The sequence below is a fragment of the Bidens hawaiensis genome, unplaced genomic scaffold (genome assembly GCF_021521415.1).
Source record: "Bidens hawaiensis isolate Kalapana, Puna unplaced genomic scaffold, B.hawaiensis_p1.1 tig00023992_1, whole genome shotgun sequence".
Lineage (NCBI taxonomy): Eukaryota > Viridiplantae > Streptophyta > Magnoliopsida > Asterales > Asteraceae > Bidens > Bidens hawaiensis.
In genome coordinates, this window is record NW_027493772.1 from 151,779 (window position 1) to 174,018 (window position 22,240).

At 38.4% G+C, this 22,240-nt stretch overlaps 2 protein-coding genes across 2 annotated transcripts; one reads left to right on the plus strand and one right to left on the minus strand.

Annotated features, from left to right (window-relative positions):
- Positions 1 to 11,547: 11,547 nt before the first annotated feature.
- On the plus strand, positions 11,548 to 15,361 carry LOC143568442 (uncharacterized). The gene is made up of 8 exons (XM_077054599.1): positions 11,548 to 11,793; positions 12,273 to 12,943; positions 13,022 to 13,142; positions 13,570 to 13,797; positions 13,882 to 13,998; positions 14,080 to 14,229; positions 14,310 to 14,507; positions 15,056 to 15,361. The coding sequence occupies exons 2-7, from the start codon at positions 12,285 to 12,287 to the stop codon at positions 14,397 to 14,399; spliced, it is 1,365 nt and encodes a 454-aa protein (XP_076910714.1). The 5' UTR covers positions 11,548 to 11,793; positions 12,273 to 12,284; the 3' UTR covers positions 14,400 to 14,507; positions 15,056 to 15,361.
- Positions 15,362 to 20,942: 5,581 nt separating this feature from the next.
- Positions 20,943 to 22,240, minus strand: LOC143568443 (CBL-interacting protein kinase 2-like). The gene has a single exon (XM_077054600.1). The coding sequence runs from the start codon at positions 22,199 to 22,201 to the stop codon at positions 20,963 to 20,965; it is 1,239 nt and encodes a 412-aa protein (XP_076910715.1). The 5' UTR covers positions 22,202 to 22,240; the 3' UTR covers positions 20,943 to 20,962.

The following is a 22,240-nucleotide window of genomic DNA, read 5'->3' on the forward strand; positions in this document are numbered from 1 at the left end:
CTCTCTTGACCTTCTGTGTTTGCCTTCGCTCCTTAGCCTTCTCGCGCTGTACCCTTTGAGTTTTCTTGTGTTGAATCTAGCCGTTGCTTTTGTGTTGTCTTATCTTTTGAGCTGTTGACCTAATCTGCTTTGTCTGAAAAGTTACTTTCGGCGCAGCATGCGCACCAACCCCATTGGTTGACAGAAAGTGACTGACATTATCTTTTGAGGATCTGCTTTTGCCATGCTTAACCTGTACCTTTTTCTGTCTCCGCCCATGCTTTTTACTGTTCCCTGACAGCTTTCCCTTTTGCTTTTCCTCTTTTCCTGCTGCCATATCTTTTGAGATCTTTTACTTTTTGCTTTTGATATCTTTTGTTATCTTTTGAGATCTTTTACTTTTTGCTTTTGATATCTTTTGTTATCTTTTGAGATCTTGCTTTTGGAATCTTTTTGCTGTTATCTTTTCTTTTGGAGATCTTTTCTAGGGTTTATGTCCCTTAGGGTTTGCCTATAAATATAATACTATTTTCTTAACACTTCACACACTACACTTATTATCTCTCCCTCCCTCTTGCTCTCTGCCGTTGTCCTCATGCCGCCTCCTCTCTTGCCTCCGTCTTCCTCCTTGTTCTTCCTGCTTTTCCGGTAATATATTATATATAATAATTTACTTATTAATTATACTAACTTATTACCTAGACCTAAAACCGATCGTTGAAACATAATCTTTAATTATAGGTTAACTTTGCTTGTTTAAGAGTTGGTTCTTGCATTATCTTACATCGCATCTTTATCAAGTGAGTTATCTCGTATCTAATCCCTTTTTATTTTTAAATGCTTTGGGATGTTCATGTGTTCATACAAAACTGAGTCTTAAACTGTTTATGAAATTTTAGTCGCGCAGTATCCCATGTGTTGAGGACGTTTACTTGGCTGTTTATTTGTATGTGTATCATTAACCGCTTTGTTCGGCCTATTCCGCAGTTCCGTTGGTACCATTAGTTGAACACGGGAGACCTATCGTTTACGGTTTTCTTTGTTTACACTTGCACAGATGTTTTCTCGTTTTTATGCTCAATTGGGAGCATGGATTGAACTATGATCTATGAACTATCTTAGGCTTGATCACAATCTGATTACACCCTTGTTAAACTCTAGACATACACGTGTTGTGCGCAGATTTGCTGTTATTATCTATGATTATCTATGGTTATCTATTAAACTTGATTTCTCACCAACACGCAAGTGTTTGACGTTTATTTTAACACATGTTCAGGTTTGCAGTAGCTGTTTTGGAGCTTGTGGACACGTAGGACGTTTTTACTTTTGGACCTAGAATTAAAATGTATCAAGACAAGTTAATGTTGTTTGAATGTTATAATTTATAATATATTGATTTATGTTTGATTTATGTTCTTTATTTTCCCCGCTGCGCGTGCGCGATAAAATGTGTATTAATAAATATTGACACCAATAGTGTCGCGAGTAATGAAGCAGTATGTGGCGCCCCGATGTATAATCCGCCTTTGGTCGGGGTGTTACACATCACCCGAACCTAAAGGATATCCATCCAAGAGGTCAAGGAGATGGGAAGGAGGCAAAGATTGGACCCCCTCATCAACAAAGGTAAGTCTAGAGGTCCCAACTCTAAACATACCTGAAGAACCGGCCAAGGACGAAGTAGTCGTTGACGCCGAATGTGACACTGTAGAAGCCACTGAGGTAGAGACCATCGGAGATGAACTCATTTGAGATGAACTCATAACCGTGGTAGCCGCTGCAGATGAGCTCACAGAAAAAGTCATCGCCGGTCCGGTGAATGATGCAGTAAATATGGCACTGATGGCCGGCGAAGAAGTTGAACTGCTCAACGCAGCAACGAAAGTGGACGCCATCGTCGGCACAACAGCTATGACAGACGACGTCATAACCGGAACAGTTGCTTCAACAGTATAAGCAACTGAACCAGTACCAGAAACAGGCGCAGCCGCCTAGGTCATCGCCTCGGATAGGTTGACCAAACCTATCATCGTGGGTCCCGAACCACTTCCTCCCGCACCGCTCTCAAAAACAGATAAGTCCACTCCTGCGTAAAGAAAAACCAAAGATATAAAAAACAAAGGCGGAAGGAAATGCGGAAAAGGTACACAAAAAATATACTTACTGGTTTTCTTGATCTTGAAAGCCCTGACAGGCGGAGATGGACCCGATGAAACTGGCCTCTTCACGCCAGTTACCTTCGCAACGCTTGGCGGATCGGAAGTGACAGCCGTTGTCTCTCTGTGACAATGGTCTCGTCACCACCACCAAGTTTCCTCGCCGCCTCCTCACTCTCAGTCTCGGAATCAGACTGATCCCCCAAGTCAACGAAGGGAGCAACCTTCGTTTTGCCCTTCACGCCAGCCGCCTTCTTTTTCCTTACGATAAAAGGCCCATCTGCGGATCCCTCATCAGAAGATGACAAGATCAGAGGAATTCCAGCAGAAGTGTGAGCATGAAGAGGACGAGGATTAAATAACTCCTTACCTGGCCGAGTGGCGCTTAAAATCTCGTGGCCTGGCGGGTAGACCTCTACGAATCTATCCGCAGTCTTCTCCAAAATGGGCAACTCGTTCTCATCAAGATCACGAGTACCCAACCGCGCGGGACCACCAGTCTCCCGCGGGTGCAAGAGCGACTGTAAGTCGTTCCCCTCTGAAATAAAAATGATAACAATGTTAAAAGGAAATCCTAAACCAACACAAAAGACGGAGCATACCATAAGGAATATAGTTCAAACCGTATTCAAGAACGATGAGTATTTGCGGCGTCCCAGACCCGGCATCCTTCCACACGCGGCTCATCCCAAGCACGACCATCCCAGACTCCGCGAAGCGATAAACAGGAGTCCGAATCTGGGAAATCTTGGTGAACCACTCCGTCTCCTGGTAAGTGGAAGCCGGAAGATTAGGGAGTGCCCTCCCATTCTTGAACGTCATCGCAATGGGAACAACGCGAGCGGAAATGTAGAAAAAACTCACGCTTCCAAGAGCGGAGACTACGCTCGGTAGTGCAGATCTTCAAACCCTTGATCCGAGTGACAAGGGTATACCAACCCTGGACGCACCTCCAGGTATTGAAGGTCATCAGGCGGTCGACTCGAGGCCCGATATCCAAAATACGGCACACCCATTCGAAATGGCGAACTTTAGCAATTGCCATTGGGTGCACCTCTGCCAAATGAACACCGTGTTTCTCTAAAACACGGTATACGAACTTCGTTAATGGGAATCTTAGATTCCCATATATGAAGAATGAAGCGTAAACCCCTATCTTGCCCTTAGGGGCGTCGTATACAGTCTGGTCGGCCTCCGGGAACTCTGGCTCATAAGGCTCCAGCATGAACTTCTTGACGATGTAATGGTATACATCGACAGAAAGAGTACACTGACACTCGCCAGCAGTACTCTTATCGTCCTTATCGGACGTGGACGTCGGGTTCTCGGGGTAAACGTCGGACTCCTCGACGTTAACCTCTGGGTCATGAGAAGAAGACATTTTTTAATGTTGAGGAAAGAAAGCGGTTTTAGGAGAATGCTCACCGGAAAAGATGAGTATTCGCCGGAAATCGCTTAAAAGGAGAAGAAGAGTGAAGTGAAGATAATGGACGAAATACACCCTCTCCACCTTATATACTCATCGCAATGAATGCGATGAATTTAATGCGGATGAGAGAGAAGGCGCAGGAGCAATGACACGACGACACGTGTGGATAAAGCAAGCTGGCAACAGGTGTCAAAAGGCGCGTGCCATAAAACTCGCGCCCACGCGCCTGAAAAAGCGTTTAGATTGACCACATGCTGTCACGTCGTCACAACTTCCTGCACATCCTGAAACCGTCAGAAGACGCCAACGTCCCTTCAACCGTTTGGACTGTCCTTATCCTTTCACCAACCCTCCAAATTTCAAAAAGATTCAAAGAGATTAAAAAATAAGAGGGAATATACCCCTTTACCTTGGAAAGCAAGAAACCATAAGACAAGTGCGGGTACATTGTCAAGGCGAAACCCTTCACATACTTAGCACTTGCAGGGAATTGAAGCCAAGAAGATCGATCTTATGGGCCCTGCTTGCGGAAAGAGAAATAACACCCCCGCATGGCGGGAACGTTGAGAACTAGATTGTTTGAAGCTTCAAGGCGGAATTGGTTGTTTAACATAACTGATCACTATGTTTAAAACTACCAAAACCTCGTGGGGAATCTACACAAGTGAAACTCAACGCTCCCGACTTGCAAAGAGGTTACACACCTACCAGCATCATACCCAAAGATCAGGCTGAAAAAGTCGGGAATTTTCTGCAAGTGACATTAGGAAAACCGCGGGAAGAATCCCCACGGAGAACCTTAAAAAACGAAAACCCTTCTTTAAAACCCCTTGCTTAAAGTCCAAAAGTTCCCCTCACTTATTAACAATTCATGAGAAGAACAATGGACTGGGGGGACTTGAAGAGGTAGGTCCCCGCAAAGCCCAGTTGAACCCGCAAGACTCACCTTGAAGAGGCACGTCTGCACAAAGACCAACTGAATCCGCAGAACCCACCATGCTCAGAGAGATGAAGACCTTACAAGCAGTAAGTCAGCTGTCCCCGCAGGAAAGCCTCCCTTGGTATAGTACCCTGCCTGTTCCCGCAGCTGTGGGTACAAGCCAAGAAGGAAGGCTACCCGCACTAACAGTAAGGCTACACGCATAAGGCACTAACTCTTATACTTCAGCAATGTCACCTGAAGAAGGAATGAGCAGGGCGGGAATATTCCCGCCCAAAAGAGCCAGTCCGTACGCTTCTAGAAGATCTTTTGTACTATACCTACCAAGGTATGGACAAATGGACAAGATCTAGACAAAAGTAACCCATGAACCAATCACAGGGTGACAGCTCACTGACAATAGTACGAGGAGGAGCACGCTCCAGTACAAAATGTCACTATCAGCCGCTGCCTACCCACCAACTCCCATCGTGGCACGAACGTAGCCCATAGTTGGTGGAAAAGGAATATTATATACAGCTGGCCGTACCTGCTTGGAAACCTACCTTCGGCTATAAATACCCCAACACCTTGGAACGGTATCATCATCTTCTCTCTAGCTATTTCTCTCTATATACACTTATATTCAGAGCAACCTAGTCTGATTCTCACGCCGGAGGGTGGTCACAAGGAGGAACCCCCCCCCCCCCTTCTCAGTGACGAGCTTACGGTGTCTGTTTTGCAGGTTGAGAAGAATAACCATCTTTGCCGGACCTAACCCTCGTGGGAAACATCTACTTAACCCTAAGATTATCCTTAATCTGTCGGGGCCACTTAGTGTTTCTTCAACAATGGACACTTCTTGAGTTTGTAATACTCTTTAAAGCCAAGGTTACTAGTTTTCAACACTTTCAACTTGTACCTTCTTTTTAGTTGTTCGTTTTTGTTCTTGATATTGACTGAAAACATCATGTGTGACAACAATCTTTTATATTTGCGGCTTTAAGAAATCTACAGTTTTTGGTTAAATGACACACATCAAAATGCTTTGAAAAGAATTATACATGTTTTCCTTTTGGTAACTCCTAATATGTACACAACTTTTCTTGATGACTTGTATCCAGGTAGTGAAGTTGGACGAACAATTGTTTTGATTACTTCAGTTGTTTCACTTTTAGTTTTGTAACAAATTATCTATGAACAAATAGGAGCAGATGTTTCTAGTTTTGGTAATCCAATTTTTCTCGAAACCGCTGATGCATTGGGTACATCAGTTATTATTTTGACTGAATTAATAGTTGTTTCATAATCTATTGATAATTTTTTTTTAAAGTAAAATTTATATTATATATTTAATAAGAAACATAGATATTACATCAACATAGCCGGTAGGCGGGCAACAAGCTGCGCCGCCACCCCTTTCTGAATTGCAAACCCTAACCTGCTAAAGACATACCCCTGCCCTTTTAGAGTCGACACATTGCTATGCACAACCTGTTGGACCCTGGTTAGGAAACGGATAGCTTCCGGTGCCAAGGAGCCAAAGGTATCAAAAGCCAGAGGGACAAAAACATGTTGGTTCTCTTCGCAGGCTTTAACATGTTTATCCACTTTCTTCGTTTCAGCCCTTTTCATTGTTTGCCCAGCTACAAACCCATTATCCCTCAAACCAGCTAAAGGAGATACCCCTATGAGGTCAACACAAGCGTGTTTTCCCCCGACCCAACCAAAGACAAGCAAATCTGCCGGTCGTAGAGTGGATCTCCCTTCGTAGGGTCTGTAAGGAAGTTTACGGGGGCTTCCTTTTTAGCTGATATCCCAGCTCACCTAATTGAGTAAGTGAAGCTATTTGTTGAAAAATCATTTTCATTTTTTCATGTTCTAAATGCCATCAATTTTTATAATTTATATTTGTAGTTTATGTTTATCTTTTCAAAGTTTTAGAATACTCATCAATAAACTAAAATCATCAACGTTTTACTTGTTTTTAAAATTCTCACAAAATTGCATTTATTATTATAAGTTCATAGTTTTTTATAATATTATAAAAACTTTTAATGTTCCATTTATTATAAATCGTTTATTTTACACTATTAGAATTAATAGTTATCTTTACATTAAATAATTCACTAAAAGATTACACTTTTATATTCTAGAAATAAAAATATATTATTGATTTATTGTTTTGTAATAGCCACTAATGTTTACTTTGAATCATTTGTATTATCATTCAAAGTAATATAATAAACTCAAAATTCTAAACAACCGGTATCGAAAATCGATTTCTCGTTTCACCCACAAATCACATAATAATTAGTTGAAATCACTAACAATGTTTGATATTTGAGTATACGAGAAACAAAAAAATCCAAATCATTTATTGAAAATTCTTTATATTTTTTAATGTTTGAAATGTTATCAATTTTTACAATTTACATTTTTTTACCTTTTGTTTATCTATTTCAAAGTTGTAGAAATATATTCGTCAATAAACAAAAATCATCAACTTTTTATTTGTTCACAAACCTTACTTTATACTTTTGATTTTCAAATATACCATTTATTACAAATCTATTATTTAACACTATATTAAATAACTATCTTTGCATTAAATATGTTCACTAAAAGATATGCATCTTTTTATTCTAGAAATAAAAATATAGAAAATTAGATGCAAATTTGCCTATATATATAAATCCTTCATGATTAATCCTCAAAGCAAAATTATTTACAAGCTCCATAGTAAAGCATATTTTTGTTGCGTAGAAGTACAAACATGTCTAAGTCTGCATACACTTACTTTGTGCTACTTATAATGATTATCGGAGGTTTGTTAATTAGTTCTCTTGCTACTATTATTATTATTAAATCGTCATGCACATCAAAAATGTTTTTAACTTATTATTTAAGTGTTTGTTTTGAGTTTTATTTCAGTTGGAATCTCAATAGTTGATGAAAAAACATGTGTGGGCGCATGAGACCACTAAAGGTTGTAAGCAGAGTCGTTTTAAAAAATGACTGCATTTTTAAATATGGTCCTGGTATTGGACATTGTGTATATTATAGTAATACCGGTACTTATGGTTGTGATTGCATCTACACTTGTTAGTGATATCTCAAAAATCCAACTTCTTATGAGGTCTTATTTAATAAAATACCAGTGATTTGTTTTGATATTATTACAAATTGTTTGTTCAATTAAACTAAATGTTTAGGTCAGATACAACAAAAACTAATATGCTTAAAGTCGTTGTTTTACAAGGTTTTTTTTGTCACTTATAGAATTTGAACACTTACCATTTGATAAGTTTAATGCTAACCCAACACCTAAATACCAGTTGTTCAGACCCTTTGGTGCAAATATTGGTTACTATTTACTTTTCCAACTCAATGGTTCGAATCTTTCCTTTTCTTTTTCAAAATTTTGACAATAAATGTTTGGTGTCAACTTAAGCATAACGTTCCTTCATTGGTTACATAATCGTTTTATGTTTATGTTCATGTTGGGTCAAATGAATGATTGTAAGTACAAGCCTCGAGTACATTCATGTAAGTCGAACACATAAATGACAAGAAGAAATGGTTTAAGTGAAAGTCCGGGGTACTTTACTTAACACGAGTACATGTTCAAGATCTGAAATAGCCTAATACACAGCGTGCGTTATCATGGCAGTTGGCGCTACACGTTCCAACCTATGTATATGGTTCTCATATTTCCTTTTCTTCTCTTCATCATAAGACAAAGATAAACAATCAACATCAACATCTTGCATTTGTAGTGCTTTTTCAATCACGTCTGTTCTCTGCTTCCGTTTTGGAATCTTATGCGACAGGTAAAACGATGATATTGTATTGCATTTGTGGCTCCTAGGGTGATTCTAATGAGAGACAAAGAGACGGGTGTTGCCCTGCTGTTTCCGACGGCTCCAGCCGCCAATGGTGGTGACGGACTTACATTGCTTGGTGCCTTATTTGTACTCTATGTCTCATTTTGAACTTTTTACTTTAACTCGATGATGGTGAGAATGTGACTGTGATGATAAACCAAGCCTGGATATGTTTGATTAAGGTGATGATGACGATGTTTCTCTCATTTGAACTTGCATAGCTTTAAAAATCTCGATTTTTTTTTTGTGTGTATTTGTGTTTGGGAATGAATCTAGGTTGGGTTTTCTTATTTGTGTTTTAATCGACAATATGGATTTATAGGTATCATTCGCAGTTGAGTTTTGTTCTTAAAATATGGGTATAAAATTAAATTGGGTGTTTTTAATAACGTTAGCTTTTGGGTTTTCCTAATACAACGTTTTACGTTCATTTTTTGTTTTTTAACTTACAAATCTGATAAGATTGTTTTATAGATGAGCCAATGCTTTTGAATTTTGATGCATTTATAACACTACTAGAAAAAGGATAATTTTGCTACAAAATTTTTTTACAATTTTCCCACAACTCAAAATTTTCAACAAATTTTCCACAATTTTTCATCAATAATTAAAAGGAAGAAAAGTCTTAAAATTTTACACAAGTTTCCTACGATGTAGCGGCGTCAAGCAGTGTTGTCACAATTTCGTAGCAAACATAATACCATTTCCGACAAATTAACGACAATTAGTTTAATCATTTATTAAATATTAACCTTCAAAATAAAAAAATCAACATAAACACCCTTTTGTTGCAAAACAGTAGGAACAATGGTAATTTTTCTACAAATTTGCTACAATTTTAAAATGTATCTTATAAACCACACTTTTGTGGCAAAATTGTGGTAAAAGTGGTAAAGTTTGCTACAAGTTTCCGACAACCGTGTATTAATTATTGCAAATTAAACAGTAAAAGTGGTAAAGTTTGAAACCACACTTTTGTGGCAAAACGGAGAGAAAGCTTTCAAACTTTGCTACATATTTGCTACAAAACTGTAATTTATTATAAAAATCACACTTTTATGGCAAAATGGTGTCAAAACTTGCAAAGTTTGCTACAATATTTCGGCAACTTTGTATTAATTATTGAATATAAAAACTAATAATAATGAAACCACACTATTGTGGCAAAATAGATGGAATGTCGGCAAATTTTGCTACTAATTTGCTACAATTTTGTAATAAACACAAATTTGAGGCTAAATTGTGGCAGAATTTGCAAATTTTACTACACGTGTCTCGCAACTCGTGTTATTTATTGAATATAAAAACTAATAATAATGAAACCACACTTTTGTGGCAACATTGTAGCAATTTTTTACTAAGTTTGCTAAAGTTTTATGACAATTCGGTAATGAAACCACACTTTTGTGGCAACATTGTAACAATTTTTTAACTAAGTTTGCTAGAGTTTATAATAATTCAGTATTGTTTGTTGAATATAATATTAATAAGTAATAAAAACACACTTTTCGGCTAACTTGACACAATTATCGCAAATGGTGTCAATAGCTAGGATATAGTAGTGGTGGTTGGTGGTGATGACGGTGTACGTTGGGCGATGGTGGTGACGGGCACAAGTGATGGTTGGTGGTGATGGGTGGCAACAGTGGTTGTGGTGAGAGGCGACGACGGTGGTGGTGGTTGCAATGACGGGTGGTGGGCGGCAGGAAGTAATGGTGGTGGGTGGCGGTGGTGGGCAACGATGGCGATAGCCGGGAGCAACAGTTAGTGGAAGTGTGTGGATAAGTGGTGGTGGTGAGTGCGGTCGTTGCAACAGTGGTGGGCGACGAAGACGATAGTGGTGGTTTTGGGTGGTGGTGACGGTGGTGGGCGACATGTAATAATGGTGGGTGGTGATGGTGGTGACGGTAGTGGGGCAGCGGGGTAATAATGGTGGGTGGGGATGGCGTGCGCTGGGTGATGGTGGTGACGGACGCAAGTGATGGTTTGTGGTGATGGGCGGCAACAGTGGTTGTGGTGAGAGGCGACAACGGTGGTGGGTGGCAGAAGGTAATGGTGGTGGGTAACGATGGTGATAGCGAGGAACAATGGTCGGTGTAAGTGTGTGGATAAGTGGTGGTGCTGGTGAGTGGCTGTTGCGGCGGTGGTGGGCGACGACAATGATAGTGGTGGTTATTGGTGGTGGGCAGCGGGTGGTGGTGGTGACGGTGTGCGTTGGGTGGTGGTGGTGACGGTGATGGGCGGCATGTAATAATGGTGGGTGGTGATGGTATGCGCTGGGTGGTAGTGACAGTGGTGGGTGATGAGTGATAATGGTGGGTGGTGATGGTATGTGGAGAATATCAAGTCTACATGATGCCTTCACCTGAATAATCAGTAGTAAACCACATCTATTGAGGTGAGTAGACTATTGTACATGTGTTTGTATGTATGCATGTATGTATGTATGTACGTATGTATGTATGATGTATGTATGGGTAATTGTAATAATTATTTATTATTATATAAAATCAAACATATACTATTGTGGATATTTGTGAAATAATTCAGAGACTAGCCTATTTCTCATACTCATTCGTTAATTCAAAGGCAAGTATAGTTAATTAATTATGTCGTTGTTTATAGAGACGACCTTGCTTAATACTCCCTCCATCCTAATTTAAATGTCGTAGTTTGACATTTTCGGTCTTTATTGTTTAACTTTGACCGACAATATTTTTGTTTGTGTTACGTAATACTTGTTGTAAAATATATAAATGGATTAGGTTTTAAATGTATTTCACATTGAATAATTTTCATCAAGTATTATATAACACGAACAAAAATATTTATGGTCAAAGTTGCAAAAAAAAGACTTGAAAAGTCAAACTAGGACATTTAAATTGGGACGAGGGGAGTATAAGGTCATGGGTTCGAGTCATTTAGTTATTTTTTTTCGTTCTTGTTTCTGTGTTTTTGTTAGCTCAAAAACCTATTTCTGACTTCTATTAGTTCTCTTTTTTTAAAATACACATAACTCTAATCGAATACAAGGTACAAATATATAAACTTTATGATGTCATGGACACTTTAAAAGGCATGACATATATTTTGAAATCTTAAAATAATCGTTTTATAATTTCTACCCCATATGTTTAAACAAACACAATTGACTAAGACACTTTTCCCTCTCGTTCATATCCTCTCTACCAGGCGCCAAAATCCTAATGGGCTCCCACCACCGCCGTTTCTATTCTACTCTCATCCTCTCCTCTCCCACTACCGCCGATTACAACCCTAACTGAACAACTAATCGAACAACCCAATCATTTTAATTACTCCTCAATCGAAGTTTGCAGCCCTTGTTAGAATCTTCAATTGAATAAAAATAACATCGTTTGGTGATAGCAGCTGCCGGAGAAGTTTGGTGGTAGCCCTTCTGTAAGTTTTTTTTTTGTTTTGCCCTATTTTATTAATGTGTATATGTTAGAATTATAGCACCCTAATTGATAAGTTGATGCATATTAATCTGTGAAAACATTTAGGGGTGTGCAGGTTTCGTGTTCGACCCGCAAAACTAAACGGAATTAGAAATAGTGTCCGGTTCTGGTTCTGCATTTTTTTATTAATTTCCAACTAAATAATATAAAGTTGCTGCATTTCCCATAAAGCCCAAGAACCTGCGAACCCATTCCCGTAAAACCGGTTTTAATTCCTGGAAAGAAACCGCGAACCCATCATAAGCTCGTATAGTTAACTATATCAATTTTGCAATCAGATTCATTAATACGTACATGCTACAATTGGTTTTGTTTGTTTGTTAACTATATCATATGATATATATGTGGTAAGTTAATTTTAATCACATGGTTTTCCATTGTTATATTATCTATCTGATCATTTAGGCTTGATTAATGCAGGTTGTATATGTTATGAAGGGTGGTAAAGATAACCCTAGTGGTGGTCATGGCGTTGGTAGTGGTCTTCTGGGTGGGAAGACAAAGCAAGCTAGTCATGTTGGTAGTGGTCTTCGAGGTGGGAAGACAAAGCAAGTGGGTCATGCTGGTAGTGGTCTTGGCAGAGGCTCTAGTGTTAGTAAAAGTCATGGTGTTGGTAACGGTCCTAGTGTAGGTGCTGGTGTTGGTAGTGGTCGTGGTGTTGATAGCGGTCTTAACGTAGGTATTGATCCAAAAGATGCTAATAAAACCACTGTCTGGAGACATGGGTCGTATGTGAAGATACGACCTCCAAAAGGAAAAGGTCGCGTAGTTACATTGTGTACTAGAGGCGGAGCTGGAAGTTATAACCTTTTGGATAGCAGTGATTCGATGGATGACTCAAATGAGTTGTTAAATACCACTACGTCATTACATGATGCACCAAAGGATATACCTAATGATGATGATGATGATGATTTAGATGGGGATTTCGATGACATGGGCGATAGTGATGAAGATGATTTTGGTAGCGATGGTGACGATGGTGGGAGTGGTGGTGAAGGAGGTGGCGACCATGGTGACGGTAGTGGTGACGATGGTGGTGGCGGTGGTGATGCTGACGGAAGGGAATTGATAATACGTCAAGGAAAAGCGTATGTTTATGTACATTTTTAAGTTATGTTGCTTATTCATGTAACAAATATACTCATATGCTTATTTCATCATTGTAGGTTTGGAAAAAGAATTAACAGAAGTAGAAAAGGCATTTTAGATCAATGTCTTGATGGAGATTGGATCACATTTAAAAAGGTCCCAGTTGTGAAACAGAAGAGCATGTTTAAACGCTTTAAGGTAATTTATCAATTATAACTTGTGTATGTTCTAAATCCAGTTGTGTGTATTTTAAATACATGTTACAAAAAAGCTCCAACTTGATGGCTACACACAATATTAATTGCTTATATTCAGTTTTTGCAAGATCTAAAAAGTTCATATATCATGGTTTTTATTTCTAGTTAAATGAGTTGGGACAGTACAAAAGTTTTTAGTTTAATGGTCAACTGACCGAACCAAACCCTGAATTAACTGTTTATAATTGATTAACCCAAACTGGGCGGTTATGGGTTTTCTATATCCAAAACAAATTGGTTAATTTTTATTGTTTAATTGAAGTGTTACATTATGGTTTCGGGTTTTGCCAATAAACAAACCAAACAAGCCGATGCTTACCTTAGTTATGATTATTTGTTTTAATTATTGCATTTTTACCTTTTTCTAGACGAAATACCGATGGGATCCACGAACTGAGCAAAATATATATGATAGATTTATCAACGTGCTTAAGCGTCGATTCCGGGACAATATGAAAATTTTGAGAAAAAAATCCAAGCAAAACGCTAGGGATGATGGGCATGAATTTCCAGATGATAAAGATAATTTTGATATAATGTGCAAATATTCACCTGATGACTCAATGCCACTTGGGAAATGGCAACGCATGTGCGATGTAAACGAGTTGATAAATTATTGTGTTTCCTTAAATTTTATTTCCTTATATATATATTACATATATTTTTACTATTACGTACAGCAATGGAATACTGAACAATGGAAAAAAAAGTCTGAAGCCGGGAGAGCCAACCGCAAGAATGACTTATGTCGTCATACAGGCGGGTCAATAGGAATTGATGAGCACCGTCTTCGCATGGTAAACTGATCATAACCATAAGTTTTGTTAACTATTTTTACATTTAACACTTATCGAATACATTACTCATTTTCTTTGTAGGGAAAAAAAGGTGATAAGGTTAGATATAGGTCATTGTTTATTGCGACCCATGCCACCAAAGAGTGCAAAAAGAGATTGCGGGATGGGGAGATCACAGAAAAAGACTTGGACAAGTTAAAATTTGTTACCCCGCGTGCTAAACGTTCATATGTGAGTTATCTTTTATTATTTGTTTGTAATTCTATCAACTTTTAGTACAATATCAAACATTATATTTTGATACCTTGTAGGTCTCGTGCATGCAACAACTTCAAAAGTTGTACGGGAACATAGATTGTGATGATCTTGACGTGTGGGAGAGTTTGCATCCCGAGTGCTAGGGTCGCCCTTTGTTCAGAGTAGGATCTACTGATCCACTTTTTGTGGTGACAGGGACACCATTCTCTACAACTTGCGGGTCATATGGTGATGCTCAGCAATCACAAGAGGTATTGTTATTATTATTGTTATAAATATTAATTTAGTATTGTTTTGGCGTTGTTGTCGGGCTAGTTGGACTGATTTATATATATATATATATATATATATATATATATATATATATATATATATATATATATATATATTGAATAGTTTATATCTTGAAAATATGTTAATAAATGATAAAAAAATAGACTTTATTGTTAGTCAATTTTGTTTTTTTTGTGCTGGTAACATCGGATTGGGTATGTAAAATGTTAGGTTAGGATTATACATTGTTAGCCGATTTTTATATTATTTTTTAGACATCAGAATGATTTAGATTAACTCGTAGTTAGTATGTGGATTAATATCCACAAATATGACTCTTAACATTATTTAAAGTTAATCGTAAGAGATCGTTGTGTTTTGTATATGTGTTACAATGTTAACAAAAGTAACATTTTTTGAAGCTTTAATCATGAGATTCTATTTTGTTGTGTATTCGTGTTATCAACTGTTATCAACAAACATTTGGTTAATATGTGTTAATTATACATCTTTTGGCAAATTTTAGCTTCAAAAGGTTCAAGCGAAACTTGATAATGTGTTAGAGTCCCGAAAAGCAATACAAGCCCTCTTAGAACAACATGAACATGAGAGGGAAGAAGAACGGGCCGAACGTGAATGAGAGCGTGAAAAAGAACGTGTTGAATGCGAACTGGAGCGGGAAAAAGAACATGCCGAACGTGAGGAATGGCAAAAAAGAATGGAAGAAATGTTTAAAAAAATAACGGATAAGTAAAAACCAAGGACGGAAGCAAGGTTTAAGTAATTTGTTGACAAGTAGAAAACTTTCGTTTTGTAATGTATTAGTATTGTATTAAAATGTCAGGATTAAACGCACACACGAAACCGAACACGACACGAAAGCAATAAACGAACACGAGGATTTAACGTGGTTCGGTCTAAACTGACCTACGTCCACGGGTGGCAAATAGGTATATCTTTATTGAGTGACAAATATTACAAGTACATAATGTTGTTTATATAGAGACTGAACTAGGGTTAGTAAATTATTATGCAAGAAATCTAAACCGGGCCGGGCTTGGGCCCGACCGCCCACACCCGTCTCCTCTTTTGACTTCATATAATAAACCGGGCCAACAAGGCCTACGAACCCAACAATCTCCCACTCGGAGGCCTTGAGTACTCTCGTCTGCACTCCTGATTGTACTTCTGTAATCTGAACATTAAACTTCTTCTAGTTGCCACCGCCTTCTCATCAATTAACCAGAAGGTCCGTTGAAGCTCCCCGGAGCTCCAACACGTCAGTCATGGCTGAAACTGCCCCTGACCCGTTCTCTGTCCCTACCGGCTCCCACTGTAACGAACTACCGGATCCTGAGATAACCTGAGAACAAACACTCTCCATATTCAGCAAGTAATTCATTGGAGAGACTTTTACAGCTGGAATACTGGTTTTCTTAATCCACTGTCGACCTGGAACTGTAACTGAAACACGACCTGTGCTCCCATTGTCACGATGTACCCCAACTGATTTAACCTTCCTAGCTCGTTCATCCTGAATCTTCACTTTGGCTCTGGGTTTGTTACTTGCAAAACGAACCTTCTTCTGCCCACGAGATTCTGTGAACCGGATTTTGTCTTTCACCAAAACTGGATCCACTCCTTTCGATGACATATCGACCATATACAACGAACCCATTTTCTTGCCACGAGCAACAACGAGATTCCTTTTGACTACTTTCCACTGCCCATTCCCGAACTTAACATCGTGCCCCTGGTCATCCAACTGCCCAACTGATATCAAACGTTTCTTCAAACTTGGAATAACCCTCACGTCTTTCAAAGTCCAAGAAGTACCGGCTGAAGTTATCAAATCAACGTCTCCCATACCCGTAACCTCTAAAATATCATCATTCGCTAGTCGAACCTTTCCAAAATCCCCAAATTTGAGATTCTTCATCGTTTCACTACAGTGAGTGGCATGAAACGATGCACCAGAATCCATCACCCAAGCATCAACGCTACTCTCAACACTACAAACCAAAGCCTCATCACTACTGACCCCGTCATCTGTGTCGTCTTCTGTAACGTTCACTTCTTTCTTACCATTCGGACACTGATTCCTGAAGTGTCCTTTCTCTTTACAACCCCAACATTCAATATCCTTACGAGTCTTAGACTGACTCCTCTTCCTGCTCCCACTGCCTCGCTGTTTTCCCATACCTCTACCTTCTGTGACTAGCATATTGCCTGATGATTCACCTGAACTTCTGCATCTTGAATCTTCTCCCAGAATCAGATCTCGAATCCCATCGAAAGTAATATTTGTAGACGAACTACAAACTGCAGTCACTGTTTGCGACCAACTGTCGGGCAAAGAGGATAATAACAAGAGGCCTTGAACTTCATCATCAAACTTAATGTCAACTGACACTAAGCGGGACAAGATCGAATTAAGATTATTGATATGAGTTGTAACTGACCCACCCTCTTTCATTCGAGTTGTCACTAGCTCTCGGATAAGATAGACTTTATTCGCTGCCGAAGGCTTCTCATACATGTTGGATAGCGCCTCCATCATACCACGGGCTGTGGTTTCTTTCATGACGTTAAACGCCACATCTTCCGACAACGACAATGTAATACAAGCCCTAGCTTTCTTGTCTAACTTCTTCCAATCTGCTTCTGACAACTTTTCTGGTTTTTCATCCTCAAACACTACATCCAAGTCTTTCTGACAAAGTAGTGCCTCAATCTGCATCTTCCACCAACCGAACTTCTGTCCGTCAAACTTCTGTATCGAAACCTTTCCGTCTTCTGCCATGGCAATGACTAAAACGAAAAACTGGATAAAACAGAGACAGACACAGCAACACGAGCCTGAACTTAACGATTGTTCTACTGAACTCTGTTAAAAAATCAACCTATTTATACGCAGCGGAATATCGAACTGAAAATCAGAAACTGAAACTTTAAACTGAAACGATAAAACCTGACAAACACGGTTGGCACTGGTTCTCCGTTTCTTTAACGCTTCTTCTGACTTAAAACTGTTCTTCAACGAAAAATAGGATCTTGATTCAACTATTCTTGACTCGTACTTTGCAAAATAGAATCTCGACCCTTGCTTAAATGGATCTCGGGCCCAACAAAATAAACAAGCTAGACCCTCTCAAAAAATTAAACAATCTGGATAAAGTTGGTGGCCATTGAACTCCCTTGTCAACAAAATAATATTGTTTTTCCTTGTCTTTTCCTAGTCTGGCATGAATCTCATGAGAAAAATAATAATACAAACCCTTCTTTTCTTCTCTGTTCAAACGCCACTAGCGGAAACAAAAGAGACAACCTGGAATTGAACAATACGATGCTTACAGCTTTCAAACGGAACCAACAAAAAAAAACGCAGATCGCGCGGGCTGGGTTTAGTAGCGGCGAAACGACGGCGGAAACCCTAACGGCGATCAGAAAACCGTAGGCGGCGGCGGAACCCTAGCGCAGTAGGGTGGCGGCGGCTGGATGGTTTGGCGGCGACTCGGCTGGTTCAACGTGTTCTTCGCGTGATCTGAACCTAAGCTCTAGATACCACTTGTTAGGATTAAACGCACACACGAAACCGAACATGACACGAAAGCAATAAACGAACACGAGGATTTAACGTGGTTCGGTCTAAACTGACCTACGTCCACGGGTGGCAACTAGGTATATCTTTATTGAGTGACAAATATTACAAGTACATAATGTTGTTTATATAGAGACTGAACTAGGGTTAGTAAATTATTATGCAAGAAATCTAAACCGGGCCGGGCTTGGGCCCGACCGCCCACACCCGTCTCCTCTTTTGACTTCATATAATAAACTGGGCCAACAAGGCCTACGAACCTAACATAAAGAACATGTATTCCAAGATTGTAAACTGGCTTTTTTGAGAATTTTTAAATATTTCAGCAATATTCTACTGCAAAATATGGGTTTGTAAATTCATTAAAAAATAATTTTCATTTATAGCAATTTTGTCTCAGCATTTATCCAATTTTGTGGAAAGTTTGTAGCAAAATTTATCAAGGTTTTGTAGCAAGTTTTGTAGCAAGTTTTTTTAAAGTTTTGTGGCAGATTTGTGGCAATGCTTTTTTTAAATTTGTAGGAAGTTTGTAGCAAATTCTATTAAGATTTTGTAGGAAGGTTGTGGTAAAGTCCGTTATTGTTTTGTGACAATTTTGTCACAATCAAAATTTAATTAGCTAACTCAATATCTTTACTGATTAATTACTTTTGTTAGTATTATCAATAATTTAAGATAATTTTTATAAATCATGACAAACTTGTTGTTAAGTTGTAGGAAAAGGCAAATAAAACTTTTGTGGCAAACTTGTCGAAATTTTAGCGACAATTAAAATTTGTAGTAATTTTGAGGCAAAATTTGTCGCATGATTGCCAGTAACAGGATTTGCCACGGCTTTTTTTCTCTCAAAATAGGTTTGTCGGAAAATTGTGGCTATGAGCCATTTGCCACAATTTTGCTGCAAAAACTGCTGTCGCAAATTGACATGTTCTCTAGTAGTGTTATGAGTGTTTAACATTACATTTGATTGTGTGTGTGATAATGATTCGAGTCTGGATATGTTTCATAAAGGTAATGACGATGATCTTGCCCTTATTTAAATTTCCATAGCTTTTGTATGTTCGGTTGTTTTTTACTATTGAAAATCAATAGGTTGCAACGCTAGGGTTATAAAAACTATAAATTTTTGCTTCTTTATTTTTAATATTCTTCTTTTGAATCTTGAAAGTTGTGCTTATTATTTCTATTTTAACAGTTTTGATGTATATTTTCTTTTTTTCATTGATGTTTTGAGTAACCATTTTCAAGTGTTTACGGTTTATAATTTTTTTTAACATACCTAACACAACGTGCGGGTTCTAAGCCCTCGTTAGATTGAATTAGTGGATGGTTATTTATTTATGTATATTTGTAATGATTAACTCACCCATATATAACTATACAAAAATAGTTATTTTCTTTATTATTGTATCCTACACAAAACTTAAAAAAGATTTCTTTGTTGTCACTTTACCATCAAGTATCAAAATCAAGAGTTAAGTGCAATTTTAGTACCTGTGGTTTGTTCAATTACGCAACTTCAGTACTTTTTTTGAATTTTTTGCAATTGGCTACTTTAGTTTTCTAAAACTTGCAATTTTAGTACTTTTTTCTAACTCCGTCAATTTTATCCGTTAAGTAAAGGGCATTTTGGTAATTTCTGCATTTTCTTTATTTTCTTTTTCCCTTTAAACAAATTCCATTCTTTATATCTTCAAAGCCTACCTATCACCCTATCCGCTTCCCTAAAACACAATTGTTTGTATAAGAAAACACAAAATGATGGAATTAAATAAACACAAAGAACCTTACCTAAAACACAATTTTTTTTGTCTTTTGAAGTAACAAATTAGAACCCTACACCCCCAGTTTCAATTTGTATTTAAATCGACCATTTGAAGGTGCTTGTGGCTACTGGTGGCCAAAAGATACTCGCTTTTTTCCGGTGGAGTTGACGGAGATGGAGCAACATCGATGATGGAGGTGGGTGAGTGTGAGGATGATGGATGCAAGTGTTGGTACGGCGGGCTAGAGTTGGGTGCGACGGTGGTTGGGTGCGTTTTTCCGGCGAGCAGGATGTGCATTTTTCCGGCGAGAAGGAGTTGCGTTTTTCCGGTGAACAAGAGGCATGTTTTCCGGCGAGCCGAAGATGGGTGCGACAGTGGTTGGATTTGCTTTTCCGGCGAGCAGGAGTTGTGTTTTTTTCCGGCGAACAAGAGTTGTGTTTTTAAGGCAAGCAGAAGGGGTGGGTGTGGAAGGTAGGTGCGACAGAGATTGAGTGCGTTTTTCCGACGAGGATGGATGGAGAAGAAAGGGCTTGATGTTAGGATTTTAGAGTTAAGATTAATGTTATGAGTTGGGGATTAATTAGGGTTCTACCGATATAAGGAAGGATGTTAAAAGAAATGGAAAAAAAATAACTAAATTATCAAAATGTCCCTGACTTAACGCATAAAACTTGACGGAGTTAGAAAAAAGTACTAAAATTGCAAGTTTTAGAAAACTGAAGTAGCCAATTGCAAAAAATCAAAAAAAGCACTAAAGTTGCGTAATTAGACAAACCACATGACCAAAATGACACTTAACTCCAAATTTAATAATACTTCATGACGATTCTCCCACCCAATTTCAAGAACACTCTTAAAACAATAATGCTGGACACATTTTCCAGTATACCCCTTTCAATATTAAACTTTGGCATGTCACCACCCTATAATTTCAAAAAATATCTAGCTTACATAGTTACATACATTAAAAAAAACACCACTTCATTAATAGTTCGGTAACCTTACAATGATACATAATCTTCATAACTTTGAAATGTTTTTCAACCCACAATTATACCTAAAGCAGCTACAACTCGCTTGTAAGTGCTGGCCTTATATTCTTGTTCATGATCTCATAAAACTCGACTCTATCGCCTCCCATTTGATTCGCCTCAACAAGGTATCCATTATGCGTGATCTGAAATACATCTAAATCAACGGCTAAAATCCCATTTTTACCCTCTTTTGATCCTTCCAATTTCAAAAACATTTCACCCTTTTTCACTACTTTAAGGTTTAAACTCCTGCCTATTTCTTCAACTTTTTCAACAATGTCTTTTCCCACATGTTTGGAAATAAACCTCACTTCTGTTTTCTCTTCAACATTGTCCTTAAACAAAGCCGACAAATCTAATCCGGGTGACAAAGATATGATATCAAACGCATTCAAGTAACCAGCCTTTTCAACATCAAATCCCGTTTGAACCATTTTTTCGGGTTTTAATGGTTGAAAGATCAAACCCTTTTTAAACCATGAATTTTCCATAATCTTCAAAACCGAAATCCTTGTTTTCGGGTTCGGATCAAGCATCTTCGGCACCAACTTCCTTGCTTCACTAGGAAACCAATTCGGATACTTGAATTCCGAGCGGGCAATCTTCCTATACATTTCCATAACATTCGAGTCATGAAACGGAAGAAAACCCGCCAAAAGCACAAACAAAACGACCCCACACGACCAAACGTCGGCTTTTGCCCCGTCATACCCTTTATGTCTAATAACTTCAGGCACGACATAAGCAGGCGTGCCACAACTCGTGTGAAGCAACCCGTCTCGTCGTTTGGTGTCAATCAAAGCACTTAACCCAAAGTCAGACACCTTTAAGTTCCCTTCATCGTCTAATAACAAGTTTTCGAGCTTCAAATCTTGATGGTACACGCCTTGGTTATGGCAATAACTGATCGCGGATATCAATTGTTGAAAATACTTTCTTGCAGCATCCTCTTTTAGTTTTCCTTTAGCTACTTTGTCAAACAACTCACCCCCTTTCACATACTCTAGAACAAAGTATATTTTGGTCTTGCTTGCCATAACCTCATAAAGGCGGACCACATTCGGGTGTTTGATCAACTTCATGACCGCGATTTCCCTCTTGATTTGATTCATCATTCCCACTTTCATAACCTTACTTTTGTCTATGATTTTAATTGCTACATTTACCCCGGTTTCGATGTTTTTACCGTGGTAAACTTTTGCGAAATTACCTTGACCTAATAGTTTACCTAACTCGTAACGTTTCATTAAAACACCCCTTTTGAAATCCATTAGTGAAGCTATAGGTGTATATATGATGTACGTGTATAA